The following is a 15,036-nucleotide window of genomic DNA, read 5'->3' on the forward strand; positions in this document are numbered from 1 at the left end:
ACCACTGGAAAATGTCCTGCCACACTTATGCTTGGGCGACCTATCAGGACCAGGATCCCGACGTGGGAAGGAGCTCTGACACCGGTGTCCCCAACTCGCACTCATCAAGAAACAGCAAGAGCTGATCAAGCCGAGAAGAACAGGATGAAGACATATGCGGACGCTAAAAGGTGCGCAAAGTCTCCCTCTTTCCAGACCGGAGATTGTGTACTTGTGAAACAGGAACAGACCAAGAAGACAGATTGTCGATTCAAGGATGAGCCTCTACTTATTACTCAGCAGAAAGGCACCATGATTACTGCTGAATCTGAGCAAAGAAGGATTACTCGAAATGTGTCTCATTTTCAGAAGTGCACACCCGGCCTGAGGGAAGCACTTGAGAGGGATACAGCACCACGTGATGGGGGCGGACTAGGTCAAACCAGTCCCATTTTGAGACGTGAGAGGCCACCGGAGAGTGCGCCTATAGACTCTGGGCCATGTCTCAGACCACGACGAGACATACTCAAGCCAAAGAGATTAATTGAGGAAATGGATTAGAAATTACTCCAGTTTGTTGTTTTCTTTTGTTAACAAAGGGGGCGATGTAATGTTGTACGTAGTCTAGTAGTTGGGATGGGAGGAGTTTCGGGGTTGGGGGAAGAGGAGGGGCAGCAACAGGAAAGGGGCAGTTAGAGTAGGAACAGGGTCATGAGCAGAAGCAGAATAAAGCTCTTCTAAATATCCATACATTTGTCAGTCGTTATTGCTGCCACAACATGACAATAGGGTTATCTCTGCTCTGGTGAAAGGATACTGATAGTAACTTTACACTCGAAAATCATGTCCCAGCAGGCTCCACAACCAGTTTTGAGGGGTAGAGACATGTAAGCCTGCACCTACTAGCAACTTTCCACACTGTCAATTTACATTCAGAAATAGTAAAAAGCAAAAACGTATAGTATCTTTACACATTGTAAATTTACACTCAGAAATGGTGAAGAGCAAAAAAAGTGTAAGATTGCCACCCGATGTAACAGTACGTTTAAACATGAGTAAATCTACATGTGAAAATGTATCTGTGTGAATAGATCCCACAATATCTATTTCTCTCGGGTATTACGTGGTGCTCTCTTTGTCTCACCCAGCTCAACAGAAAACAAAGGTAATACAGTTATTTTCATTGTTTCAATCTCAGCTCGAACTGCAAGTGTGCACTCAGCTGGAGGAAAAGAACGATGCGATTGAGTCCTCCACCGAAGAGTTTGCTTCTGTAAATACCTTCCTGGGGATGGGAGAGGCGGATGTAGGTTGACTCTTCATCAGCAGTTTCCATGAAAAAGGTTTGAAGTTTGATATCTTAATAAGCTGATCTCTATAAATGCATTAGTGTCCCAGCCTGGAGCCAGACAAGGCGAGTGAACCACATGGGAAGCATAAAAACTGTGAAACAGATACCTAACTGTATGAATCAATTGTTTTCTAGCTCTAAAAGGTCTGGGATTGTTTTACGAATTATTCAGGTAGCCAAACAAAAATGATGAAACACGATATTGCTTTACAATGTGTAGAATTTACCATCAAAACCAAAATAAAATTTTTGCTTTTAAACCAATATTTTTAGATTGTTTTGTTATGCCTTGGTTATTGTAAAATGTTATCAAGCATTGCAAAAGAAAAATGGCTGGCAGCCGATGCCAGACCCACTGCTTTGCCAGTGCTTGCTTTTTTAGTGTGGTGCTTAATAAAATGCACAGGTGAGATGTAGGCGTGAAGGACAGAAGAGTCAGAGCCAGTACACATCTAATATGCATATTTAATATCAGTTTAGACTCCTTTTGTTGTTTACAATAGGCTGAGTTTGTTTTTAATCGAAATACACGTTTCCATTTTCTTTGATTAGCCACGTGCCCAGGTAATACTGAACAAAAGTCTTAGCTCAGAAGGCAAAAAAAGAAAATTGGGCACTTCAATCCCTACTAGTCTTTGAAGACAAGGATATAACAGGCAGGTGTGGAAACGTGCTATTGTTGCTGTGCTTTTGTTTTAAGGCGCCACACGTAATGAGCCCTTTACAATTAAGTTTTGCATCACCTCCTCGCAGAGAGTCAGTTCTGATGAAGCTAATTTTCAGCAATGGCTTTGATAATGAGCCTCATTAAATCCTACTCACCGGATTCCAAACTTCACTGTTGAGTAATTAAAAGCCTTAGGTCTCGTTTATTCAATGGAGTCTAATATTAGAACCATGTAATTTTTTTATTCAATTATAAAGCTAACAATAATATGCACCCAGTTGAGAAACAAATCTTAGAACGTGATACAATAGAAGTTCCACGGAAGTAATAACGCATTGAGAAGAAAAACCGCTAGAGATTTAGGCCGTTTACACGGCACTGCAAAACTATATGTTTGAACCTGTGTGTTAAATGTTTATGTGTGCCTGAGATCACCTTAGCTGTCTAACAAAAGCAATATGTGAGGACTAATTCCCAATCCTAATTCCGAATCTTAATTCCAAATCCTAATTCCCAATCCTAATTCCCACATTTAGAATTGGCATATCAACCCTCCCAAAACGCATTTGCAAGGCTGGAAATTCTGCCGGTGTGATGTTCCTTTTTGTAATGGCAAATTTCAGATTAGGGGTGGGTTTGTGGCCCTTTTTCGTTGGGACATATCTACAAAAGCAGGCGATGAATTATAAACCTGTAACTTTGTGGATTTCCTCAAAAACCTTGCTGTTATAGGCCCATCCTGAAAATGCTTGCACATTTACTCCTGTCAAAGGCAAGAGTGAATGTATTCTTTGGGGGGTAGTGGGGTTTAAAGGAAAGCATTTCCCAATAGGGAAATACATTTTTGATTACTGTGTTTTTTAAAGTTTGTTTGAGGCAGCGCACTCACTGTTGCTTGTGTGAATTTGTTTTACAGGCGGGTTAAGGGCCGTCCATTGCTTGCTACTGATTAGCTTCATTGCCACTATCATTTCCTTTTCATACTTTGGTGCGTGCGTCCTTCCTCTGGTCCTTTAATCGGGCGCTACTTTTTAATTTTGGTTTAAGCATTAGACTATAGTGTATGTGTTTTCCAACAGTTTCCCATGTGTACTCTTTTGGGACCCACCCCACGCCATTCACGAGCCTTTTCCCTCTGTGTTGCTGATAAAAGCAGGTGGTGAATGCATGCAGTAAACATCCCAGAAATGGGGATTCAGTATAGAGTTACAACTTAAAACTTTGGTCCCATGTGGCAAATCCTTCTTCCAGTGGGTTTAACTCATAATCTGCTCCAACCTAGGCTTGGCATAATTTGATTTCTATCAATCCATTGATCTTGACTCAAATAGCTGTTACTGACATGCCATGATCGTTTAAGTAACTAAAGACTACATCATTACCCCCTTATGGATCCTAAAAAACAGCTAGGAGGTCTTTTAGTATTCCAGAATTACTAGGCGCACTGCCTGGGTGGCCGTAAGGTGATAAAATAAAAAAGGTGATGAGTGTAGGCAATGAGGCGAGCGGTAATACCTCGCAACCACTCCAAAGTGGACCAGCAAGCTAATCCACACAGATACGCGGTGGCGGGAGACGAAAAGAGGGGAATCTCTAGAGTTTAGGCGAACAGCCTGCTCGCTCCTATCGGCACACCAGACTATCGTGGACTTTTTTCTTTCCCCTCCCGGTTATCACAATACTCGTGATATATCGAGATCAGGTACAATCCGACTTTACAAACCTGGTAATCCGAATACAGGATTCCACGCTACGCCCGGACTGGGCTTGCCATCAATACGAACCTTTAACCCGGTTTCGTTTTCAACGAGGATACGGAACAGATTCCATACACTGACCAGTCCTTCCTTCCCCCCAAATCATTAGCACATAAACGATATAGGATTAGATGTCCTATTCCCAGAAATACTCAATTAAGCCCTGAAGATTCGCAGTATGTTCCCTGCGATGAAACACGTGTTGGCTTTTGATTTGGAACAATAAACAGAAGTGTCTACACCAAGAACGGACTGTTTATCCATCCATGTGTTTTCAACTCTTGATATTCATTCTCGGAGAACCAAGATTTGTTTTGATCTGCCCTATACTACTACATGTTTCTACTGCAGTTCTACAAAGACTTATACTTATACCAGTCTGATATTATATGTGTTTAGTGCAGGGGCATTGCTTATTTGTCCCCTTATGGATCCTCCCCGTCCTTACTACGTGAGGCAGTCCTGCCTCCACCCAGCCAATAACAACGCCAGTATGCTTAAACGACATAAGCCCCGCCCACCTACCGCCATGCCTATTTTTTTTCTGCTGGTGCTCCCGGTTCCTGTTTCCTGGTCTGGATTTTCTTCAGGACAGTGCTGTGAGTGTTTGTATTGCATTCTGCTTTGTTTTTATTGTTATTTATCGGCACGCCCGCTCCGGTATTTCGGTTGACTGTGCTCCTGTTCTGGGATCAGGGACTCTCCCTGTTCATGTGCTGGGCAGGGGCAGGGAGATTTTTTGGTTTCCTGGCCCCGGTTCGTTCCGGCGCTGGGGCTTTCGTGCAGCGTCCGGCCCCTGCGGCCATTGTCTTTTGATCTATGGCTATGGGTGGAGACCACAGGGCTGCCCTTCTTTTATTTCATTCACATGTCTCACCTTTGCGTGATTGGATGATTGGGGGCAGTATTTATTGGAGGTTGCTGTGCACTTCCTTTGATTGTGTGGTGAGTTCCTGTTTGTTCGACACTGGATATTCTCGCCATGAGTGAAGGGGCTTCTCCACTTGTGCCTGCTAAGGCGATTTCGAAGCAGAATAATGTACAGGATCTGCAGGAGGATGACGTCTTGCAGATTTCTAGGGCGGATTTACAGGACTTGATTAATACTGAGGTCCAGTCTGCACTGCTGGAGCCTGCAGCTAAGTGGGCTAAGGAAGATGAGGAAGACATGGACAATTCCCCTAAGGGAAAGTACGTCCAGGGCAAGGTTTTTACTGACATGCTGGTTCATATTCGAGAAGTGCTTGGGTTTGACCCTAAATCCCTGGCTGAGGAGGAATTGTACGCTCAGTATAGTTCCTCTGTGGTGGATGACCTCCCCTTCCATGATGTCCTGAAGAATATCCTCACAAAGGAGTGGCTTGTGGTGGATAAGCAGGGTATTCAGCGATTCCTGGGGAAGCGGTATCGCCTGGCGCACTTTGATTCCCAGTTTCCTGCAATTCATAAGGGTAATTCTCTTTTGTCCTCTATGGCTTCCTCCTCTTCTTCCTCTTTGTCCTCGGAGGAGGCTTCCCTGTCTGATCCGGTGGAGCGTAAGGTGGAGTCTGCTCTCAAGCCTTCTTACGCCGCTTCTCACTTTGGGGTGCGAGCTAGCACTTATGCGGCCTATGGTTCGTAGGTTCTGTTTAAGGATTTCAAAAAACTGTTTGACTGTCTTCAGGATCAGGGAGACCCTACTCCTGTGTTGGCTCAAATGGAGGTCTTGGCGCAATTCCTCTCTGATGTCTCTTTTGATTCCTTGTGGGCTTTTTCCTCGGCTGCTAGGGCAGCGGTGGCTGGAAGGAGAACTCTGTGGACAAAACTTTGGCGTCTTGAGGCTGCACAGAAGGCCTTGGTCCATAAATTGCCTTTTGAGGATCCCCGTCATTTTGGGGATGCTTTGAATACGATGGTGCAGCGCTCTGCAGAGGAGAAGTTGTTATTTCAGCCTGCTCCTAAGAAAAGGTCTTTCTTCCAGAAGCAGGGGTTTCAAGGGGTTTTATCATCTCAGCCCTTTCGTGGTCGGGCCCATGGTCGGGGGCTGCGTTCCATTATAAATCCCGGCCTCAGCAACAGCAACAGCAGCAGCAGCAGCAACAGCCTCCCTCTGGTGCAGGACAAAAGTGACTATGCCACTGTGGGGGCTCGTCTCCATTTGTTTCTGGACCGTTGGTCAGCTCTAATTTCCAACCAGTGGGTCTTGTCTGTCATCAGGTGGGGTAACCAGATTCCCTTCCGGGATCCTCCCCCTCTGGATTGTTTCTGAACACCCCGTTGTCAAGAGACCCCATGCGGTGATCTGCCATGTTGTCCGGCGTCGCCATGTTGTTACGGAAAGGGGCTGTGGTGCCGGTTCCAATGAAGGAAGTGGGCCTGGGGTTCCATTCCCATCTGTTTCTGGTTCCAAAACCTGATGGTTCCTTCTGCCCCATATTAAATCTCCGTTCCCTGAACAAATTGGTGCGGTTGGATCATTTTCGGATGGTCACGTTGCAGTCCATCATTCCCCTCATCCAGGAGGGCGATTTTTTGGCTTCCCTGGACTTAGAGGACACTTATTTTCACGTTCCGGTCCGTCCTGACAGTCAGCGGTTCCTGAGGTTTTCTGTCCAGGGGAGGCATTTCCAGTTTCAGGTTCTGCCGTTCGGCCTCTCCACTGCTCCCAGGACTTTTACCAAGGTATTGGCTCCTGCTGTGGGGGTTTTGCAACATTAGGGTTTCTCCGTGTTTCCCTATATTGATGATTGTTTGGTCTCTTCTTCCTCTTTTCCTCAGGCTCTTCTGGTGGCGGAGGCTACGTTGTCCCTGTTCCAGGAGCTGGGGTTCAAGGTGAATCTGGCCAATTCTCATCTGGATCCTGTTCAGAGACTTCAGTTCATCGGGGGTCTGTTCGACACCTCTCTGGTGGCAGTGTTTCTCCCTCTGCCCGGATCCTTTCCCTGCAGGCTCTGTTGCTGGATCTGTTGAGTCATCCATCTGCACCGGCTCGTGTCTGGTTGCGAGTCCAGGGTTGGATGGCTGCGAACACTGCTGTGGTTCCTTGGGCTCGCCTTCATCTCAATCCCTTGGTGACTCATCTGTTGGCTCGGTGGGGCCCTTCCCGGGCGGATTACGAGGCTCTGGTTCCTCTTTCTCCTGTTCTGGTTCGGGACTTGGACTGGTGGCTTTGCACTCCCAATCTGGAGAAGGGGGTGCGGCTTTGTCTTCCTCCTCCCCTTTTGTTGACGACGGATGCCAGTCTTTGGGGTTGGGGGGGCCACTTTGGGGTCCTTGGAAGCCAAGGGTCGGTGGTCTTGGGGGGACGGCACCCGTTCCTCGAACTGGCGGGAGTTGGCGGCCATCTGGGAGGCAGTGCAGTTCTTTCAGGTTCATCTCCTTGGGACAAATCTGTTGGTTCGTACCGACAACCAGGTGGCTCGTTGTTATCTGAACCGTCAGGGGGGACCGGGTGCGCGTCTCTGAACATGTTGGCCTCCATGATTTATGCTTGGGCGGAATCTCCTCTGTTGGCCTTGAGGGCGGTGTACATTCCGGGACAGTACCGTCTCTCTCTTTCTCTGTTCCAGACCTTTGCCTCCGGTTCGGGACACCGTGGATCAATCTTTTTGCGTCTCCTCTCAACTTTCTCCTTCCCCGGTTTTGTTCGGAGGTACTGTGTCCTCAGGCTTGGGCGGTGGATGCGCTTTCGATTCCCTGGCCTTTTGGCCTTCTGTATGCATTCCCTACCATTCCCCTCCTCCCGAGGGTGCTGCAGAAGATTCGGGGGAGAAGGTTTCGGTCCTATTGATTGCTCCTTTCTGGCCTCGCCGCCTTTGGTTTCCTCGCCTGCTGCGGCTGGCGGAGGGTCGGTTTGTCCGGTTTACTTTGTGTCCGTCTCCTCTTCAGTTTCCGCTCCTGTCCCTGCCTTGTCTTCGTCGTTTGCAGCTGATGGCTTGGCTCTTGAGCGGTTGACGTTGGAGTCTTTGGGCTGTTCTTCTGTGGTAGCTCGTGACATCCAGTTTTCTCGCCGCCCTTCGACCCTTAAGTGCTATGGTCGCCATTGGGGTTCTTTTGTTTCTTGGTGGTCTTCTCATGGGGTGGATCCTGTATTGGGGTTTCCTACTTCTGTGTTGGACTTTCTCCGAGATGGTTCTTTGAAAGGCCTTTCCCCTTCCACGTTGTCTGCTCAGTAGGCGCGGTTCGTGCTTGTCGGGGTCCTGAGGCTTCCTTGGAGGGTGTTGCCCCTTTGGTTAGTCGGCTTCTTCTGAGCTTTCGCCTTCATCGTCCAGTTTCTCCTGTTTTTGTTCCTTCTTGGGATTTACCTACTGTTTTGCGGGGTCTACAGTTGCCCCCTTTTGAGCCTTTGATGGAGGCGGATTTGTTGTGGCTGTCCGCTAAGGTGGATTTCTTGTTGTCCATTACTTCCGCTCGCCGGTTGGGCGAGTTGGGTACCTTGATCATTTTGTTTCCTTATTTGCAGTTCCTTCCAGATCGGGTCGTTTTACGGCTTGATCCGGCCTTCCTACCTAAGGTTTCTTCAGGTTTTGATTTGAAGCAGGAGGTGATTCTTCCTGATTTACCTGCTGAGGGGTATTCCCTTGTTCCCCCTTCCTTGGATGTATGCAGGGCTCTCCAGATTTATCTCCAACGTTCCCTGGGGTTCCGGCTTTCTACTGCCCTTTTTGTCTTCTGTGGGGGTGTGGCTAAAGGGAAAAAAGTTTCCACTTCCACGATCAGTCGGTGGGTGCGTTTGGCGGTCTGCCAATCTTACAAGTCCTTGGATTTGCCTCCACCGTCTCATCTGCAAGGTCGTTCAACGCGTTCTGTGTCTGCTTCCTGGGCTGAGGCGGTGGGGTTTCTATCCAGGACATATGTAGGGCAGCCACTTGGCAGTCTCATCACACATTTGTGCGACATTATAGGCTTGATGTTTTACATGCCTCTGCTGACAGTTTTTCAGTTGGCGTCTTGAACGCTGTTGTTCATTGATCTTATATTGATTAAAATGTTGTACTCTGCATGGATCCCTGGTGTCCTGCATTTTCTTGGTTCTCTGCTTGTAAGTTCCTCAAGTACTAAGGACGGGGAGGACCCATGAGGGGGTAATGTCTTGTTACTTACCGGTAATCTTCATTACCCCGATTAGAGTTCTCCCCATCCCAGTCCTCGTCCCTCCCTCCCTCCCGCTGTGTTTGTGTCGGAGTCTTGTCAATAACAGGCATGGCGGTAGGTGGGTGGGGCTTATGTAGTTTAAGCATACTGGCGTTGTGATTGGCTGGGTGGAGGCAGGACTGCCTCACGTAGTAAGGACTGGGACGGGGAGGACCCTAATCGGGGTAATGAAGATTACCGGTAAGTAACAAGACATTATCAATGTTCTTTCTGTGTTGTAGATCACAGACACATTATACGCCCAGGCAAGTATTGAAACACCTACCTTTCCAGTTAGTGCAATTTAAGCTTTTTCACAAGAAGTTAGGAAATTTAGCATTTATCGTGCACTAAAAACCAAGATTAAGTTAGAATATTTCATGCCATATGTATGTATATCTGTGGCTTTGCATGCCACAAACCTTGCTACATAGCAGAGTATTGTGAATCCATAGTAACAAGAGGGTGGGGATTGCTGTTGGAGAACAGGTAATAGCAGTGGTGCGAGATGGGTGTCTACTGGTTGAGGATGCTGGGAATAACATGGTGTATTAGAATGGAAAGAGTGTAAACTGTTAGATCTTCTGAGGGGACAAGGGCTGGGGGGGGGGGGATTGAGCCTGCTCGCAGTCTTGCGATATGTCCTGTACATGGCTGCCATTTTTTCAGATTTCTTATGTGTGACATTTTCATGGTTTCAGTGTACTTATGAATGACATTTAATGGCCAAATGTGTGACACTTAAAATTACACTTTCTCGTGAGTAAAACCAAGAATAGAAATCCATGGTAAGAAAGAAATATCACAAATGATACCCTTTTGGGCTACAAACAGCTCTAAAAAGATATTGAAACTGCAGTAAAGCACATGCAAAGCAATTTGATTTCATATTACTAAAAATATATATATTAAAGCCCGTGTTTTATATTAAACACCATGTCGGCACAATTTGTAGCAGCCTATCGTATACTGTGTATAATACAATTTTAAAATAAGGACTTGCATATTCACAGAGGCTGTCCCTGCGAGGCGTTAGAGTGCTGGTTGCTGCAAATCAACATGGCAGAGACAAGTGCAGCTGGCATACACACTTTCCATTGCTGGTGCTTGCTGCTGATGGTGGGACAGTGCCAGTCATGCTGCAGAGATACCAAAGGGGATGCTGTAGTAGGCATCCCTGAGAAGGCTCTCTCTGGGCACTGCTGCAAGACAGTCCCATCAACCATCTCTGATTGCAGAGCTAAGTTAGTGCCGCCCCCCGCATTGAGTCCGGCAGGCTGGTCAGCGAGTGCACGCTTCTTAAAAACAGTGCACTGCTTGCCTGGAACACAATTTTCTGTGTTCTCCACAACACTTGTGGAGGGTAGGCAACCATTTCTGCGTTCTGGCCGGGTCCCTTCCGGGAAGTGGCAATCTGCCTGGCGGAGGCAGCTGAGGTGGGCAGGGTGGATAGGACTTTCCAAACATCCTGCCTCAGACTCCTCCTCACTGGGCACAGGGCCTCGCTCTACAGGCTGTAATTTGACCCGAACGTCATTCCTTCTTGGCTAATAAACCTTGATGCTTACCGGTACCATGAAAACTGAAAGTCGAGTTGAAACTGTGAACTGCCTGGTCAGTGGGTGATAATGAAAGCCCCTGCCTGCAGTGCATAAGTAGTTGATGTGATACTTAGGTAAAAGAAATGTGAGGCCACAGTGTTTTTAGAAAAGAGCAGGCCCCTCAGCTGGGTAGCACTGTGTGCTCACCTTGGGGTGGTACCCAAGGTGCTATAATGTGTGACAAATACGTTTTAGTGCAGAAATGCAGACACCACCACTAAAATGCATTAGTCAAACACATGATGTTTGGTACCTGGTAGGGACGCCTGTACCAACAGTGCTTAATTTGTGCCAGTGGTTGCTGTCCTTGGCACATCCACTTATTTAACACCAGCACATATTTATGAGAGTCCTCCACTTGGTGACGCTGTCTATCAATTTTTGAAACGGTCCCATAGAAATTTAGCAAATTGATACATATTAATAAATACCAGCACGGCCAGGCATTCTTTTAGCTTTGAATGACCCGTAATAGTTCAATTTACCACCTCTGTAGGAGTGAGGCGGTTAGTAGGTAGTTCTTCTGGTACTGGCATTTCGCAGCACTGGCAGGATAGTGATGGCCTCTTGAGAAATATCTTAGGCCCTTGCACTGATATATTATTTTTGTTTCAAAATTAAGCACTGTGACCCGGGAGTGAGGATTACTATACAAATATATTGTGCTAATAAACTGTAGTGAGGTATGATATGAATTTAGGCCGTTAATAAAGCTCCAAAAAGCTACGCATAGCGCTATACGAAATTAAGTAATACAAAAATAGGGAAAAAATGATCATGAAACACGCAAACCATCTCATCTTTACAGTATGCTTTATGATTTTTAGTATTGATCACTTCAGTCCACGACATAAATGCAGAACCTGATAAATCGAGCTATGGTCACTTATCCACTCTCTGCTTAATCTTCAGCCAAAGGAAACATAAATGTCAGAATAAATCAGAATAAATATAAATGTGTCAAATATTCAGCAGAAGAAATAATTAGGAATCTCATGAATTGTAATGCATCTTGAAGGCAAATTTGTCAATTACAGTGCCTGTTTGCATACAGTTCGGCGTTCAGCAGTGGGAGAGCACAGATGGCCGCCTCGCCTGATCAGTTTGTACTTACCCTTTGGCCAGGGTTGCTATGCCAACGTCAGTGAGCTTCATTCCTACACCTACAGGAAAGGAAGAAAAGCAGAGTTTTACATCTCATCCGGGAGCGTCGCTGCTTGGTAACACAGGCCTTTCTTTCGTTCACACCTCTGCAATGTCTCGCAACAAGTTAGCTCATCAGACAATGCATTGGGGACAAATAACTTTTATTGTATTTGCAAATTTAACATTTTTAATATCTTTGGCGTTAACCTTTTTCATTTTACAATTTTTTTAAAATAAATATACTTACTTCTGCCAACCTTCTTTATCCATTGGTCTGTTGTGTCATACACTTTTCTCTTGCACGCACTACAGGATTTGCAGCATGAGGTATGGGTCAGCCCACTTCAGCCATTGGCTAACTTCACTGTGAGTGACGGAATTCTGCCCTTTCACAAAGAGCATATCCACACATTAAGACAGGGACTTGTATTATTATGATTAGGTTTTTGTAGCGCACACAGCTACTCAGGTGAGTGCCCAGGTGCTATGGTTCGTTAACTGCTAGTTTTAAGGCTCTGTTTACAGCAACTTTCATCCTTGAAGATGGCAATGTGTGCTTTTTCAGTCCCAATTTATTCTTTAGCCACTGTTTATTTATGTTTGTAGATTGATGAGGACCTGGCAGCTTCCACAACAGTAAAGATTGGCAAAAACTATGACACAACAAGTATTTACAAAGCCAAAAAGCTGGCAGCCAAATCAAGATTTTCTTTTGCAATCCTTGTTTAGCTAGAGGATGGGTTCTCCCTGGGTTGGTGAGCTGGGGTCATAAAGCTGAGAGGACAGGTCATTCTCATTACAAGAAAATCATCTTCAGAGACTGACCACTGAAGTCGCAGCGGTGCAGCGGGAGTTCTCAAAGAAGCAGATTCTGTATTGATGCCACCATTGTCGCTGGTTTAATTTGCACCACTCTTCTTGTGTACTGTTTGGGGCCATGCACACTATGTAAACTCTTCCTGGCAATTAAAACCACACGATTATGAAGTCTGTAGCTAATGGCAAAGAAATGAGCTGCCTCTTTGGTTTAACTGTTTCAAAGTTTGTAAAAGTAACTTTTTTGGGGGGCTCCTCTGGGAGAAACTAACCTACAACAGCAGCCTTTCTCAGTCGCTACAGCAAAGAATAACAAGCACTACTCTTCCAACAACAATCTGTCCCTGGGTATTCTTCCAGGTGCTGTAGCTATCTGAAGGATGATCCTGGCATGCCACTCTAGCCATCTTTTCTACTCTGGCACTCCCTAATTCCGGACAATAGAGTTCCCGTTGCATCATCTCCTACCCCTCAATACATTCCACTAGCCTCACTTATCCACTCACTTTATCCCTACTTCCACTGTCCCTTTCCCCAATCCCCCTGCTTGCACCCATCTTTACTGTAAAGTCCGTCATTGCTTTTCATCTTGGAGCGTGCTACACAAACCCACTTAAATAATTAGGAGGACCTGGGATGTAGGACCCTTTTTAGCATAGGTCTTTTACAGATGGGATAGAAAGCCACTGGTGTCAAAATGATACAAAAATCAGCAAAGGTATTGCTGCAGGTGGGTGGCAATATATCATGTCACCAATAGTTGCAACAACACTTGCAGCAACTCTTCTCATGTGTGAGGTTTCCGGCAAGACACTAATTCCCTTTGTCCTTTATGAATGAATATATTGGAACATATGTTGGACACACCCAGTTGGAAAGCAATGGAGAGTTGCACACAACTGGGTGAAGGGAATATCCTCCATCATGCTATTGAAAATGGTGAACAACCCCAGATTCTGAGCATTGCTCTCCATGAAAATTAGTCAGGCTGAGAAAACAGGGTGGTGAGGATTCCGTGGGTGCAATCTGGACCTCAGCTACATGACAAGGTGTGAGTCGTAACTTATGAAGCACCTAAGAAGATTCTTCATCTGCCCAGATGAGAACTTATTTTCTTTATATATAGCTCTTAAAATCCGACTTCTGCCATTTCTAAATGCTGTAAATACCAGATGTTACTGTTACTTAATTTAGAATTCTTAATTAACCCACCTCAGAAAGTTGGAGTCTGCCTTGCCAGGATTCAAACTTATGACGCTTGAACGCTACATTTTTCAGTAGAGAAAGTTCAGTGCACCGAGACATTCTTACAGGTATTTCAGACACAGTAGACGAGCGGTAGGAGGAGATGCACCACTTCAACCTCCTGTAACATGATTCTACACACACACATAGAAAAGGAGTTATACGAAGTATGTCGCTATTACAAAGAGGTAAGTTGACAAGACACACATGTAAAAACTTTCCTCACCGACAGAAATCTGTGGCATGCTTCATAATAGGGATGATATCACACCTTCGCGCAAGCCAATGACAGAAGGGGAGCAATAGGGAGGAGGAGACATTTGAACATAAGTATCATTGATACTTATGTTCGAACTGGTAGGGAGTGAGGACGGCTCCCTGTAGTCACACTTCTGTCAAGGTGAGCTTGTCACGGACAATTCGTCCCTCCCGGCGCAAAGTAGGGAGCCGTCCTCACTCCCCCGCCAGTTCGAACATAAGTATCAATGAAACTCAGATATTCTCTTGGAATAAGTTACACAACTCACATGATCTGAGCATTTAAACAGGCTGTGACTACGCTCCACTCCTCAAGGTAGGAGGTAGGGAGAGTGTCTTAGGGACCTACTCTTTTTTAGTCCTGATGAAAGCCGGGGACAATGCAGTAGCCGGCTGAAACATGTCAAGAGTTTGCAGAGTGGAGGGGTGTTAAGTTCATCATAGACCAGTATACCACCATCCACTGGTTGTTTAGAACCTTTTTAATCTGACCGGGGAGTCCACCAATAAAAGGTAGTTAGGAGGTCCCTGTGTTAGTTTTAATATTATCTTCTCTGCACTTTTTCCTTTGATCCCGCATATTTTTCCTTTGTTTGTCTTGTCTCCCCCTCCCTATTGCTCCACCTCTTTCGTTGGCTGGCGCGGAGGTGTGTTATCAGCCGTATGATAAAGCATGCCACAGATTTCTGTGGGTGAGGGCAGTTTTTACAACATGTGTGTCTTGTCAACTTACCTCTTTGTAATAGCGACATACTTCGTATAGCCCCATTTCTATGTGTGTGTAGATTATTTCAGGTATACCTAACAGAATATTTAAATCAGGGAAGGTATCTTTCAACAATAAGCGGCCAACTTCCAAATTCATACTAATTGTGCAAAACAATTGATATGTTGTTTATACACTTTAACCAAAATACATGACCCATTTCAAATTATCAACACAATTCTGCTAACTATTCTACAATTTGAACATTTTCACATTTCACACACAATGTGAACCCAAAAACAATATCACATTGGATGGAGTATGGTGGATAATTGTGGGTGAAAAATGATGCTGTGCTGCATGATAAATATGAGTTATGTAATTGTAATTTATATTTA

General features: G+C 45.5%; 1 protein-coding gene across 1 annotated transcript in view; it reads right to left on the reverse strand.

The window, feature by feature from the left end:
- The window catches only part of ALPK2 (alpha kinase 2), a 618,993-nt gene that overhangs the window by 25,466 nt on the left and 578,491 nt on the right, over nucleotides 1–15,036 (reverse strand). Inside the window, exon 13 of the mRNA XM_086960478.1 lies at nucleotides 11,582–11,630. Within this exon, the coding sequence (XP_086816604.1) occupies nucleotides 11,582–11,630 (49 nt within the window). The remainder of the gene's footprint in view (nucleotides 1–11,581; nucleotides 11,631–15,036) is intronic.

The sequence above is a fragment of the Lissotriton vulgaris genome, chromosome 3_1 (genome assembly GCF_964263255.1).
Source record: "Lissotriton vulgaris chromosome 3_1, aLisVul1.2, whole genome shotgun sequence".
NCBI classification, from domain to species: domain Eukaryota; kingdom Metazoa; phylum Chordata; class Amphibia; order Caudata; family Salamandridae; genus Lissotriton; species Lissotriton vulgaris.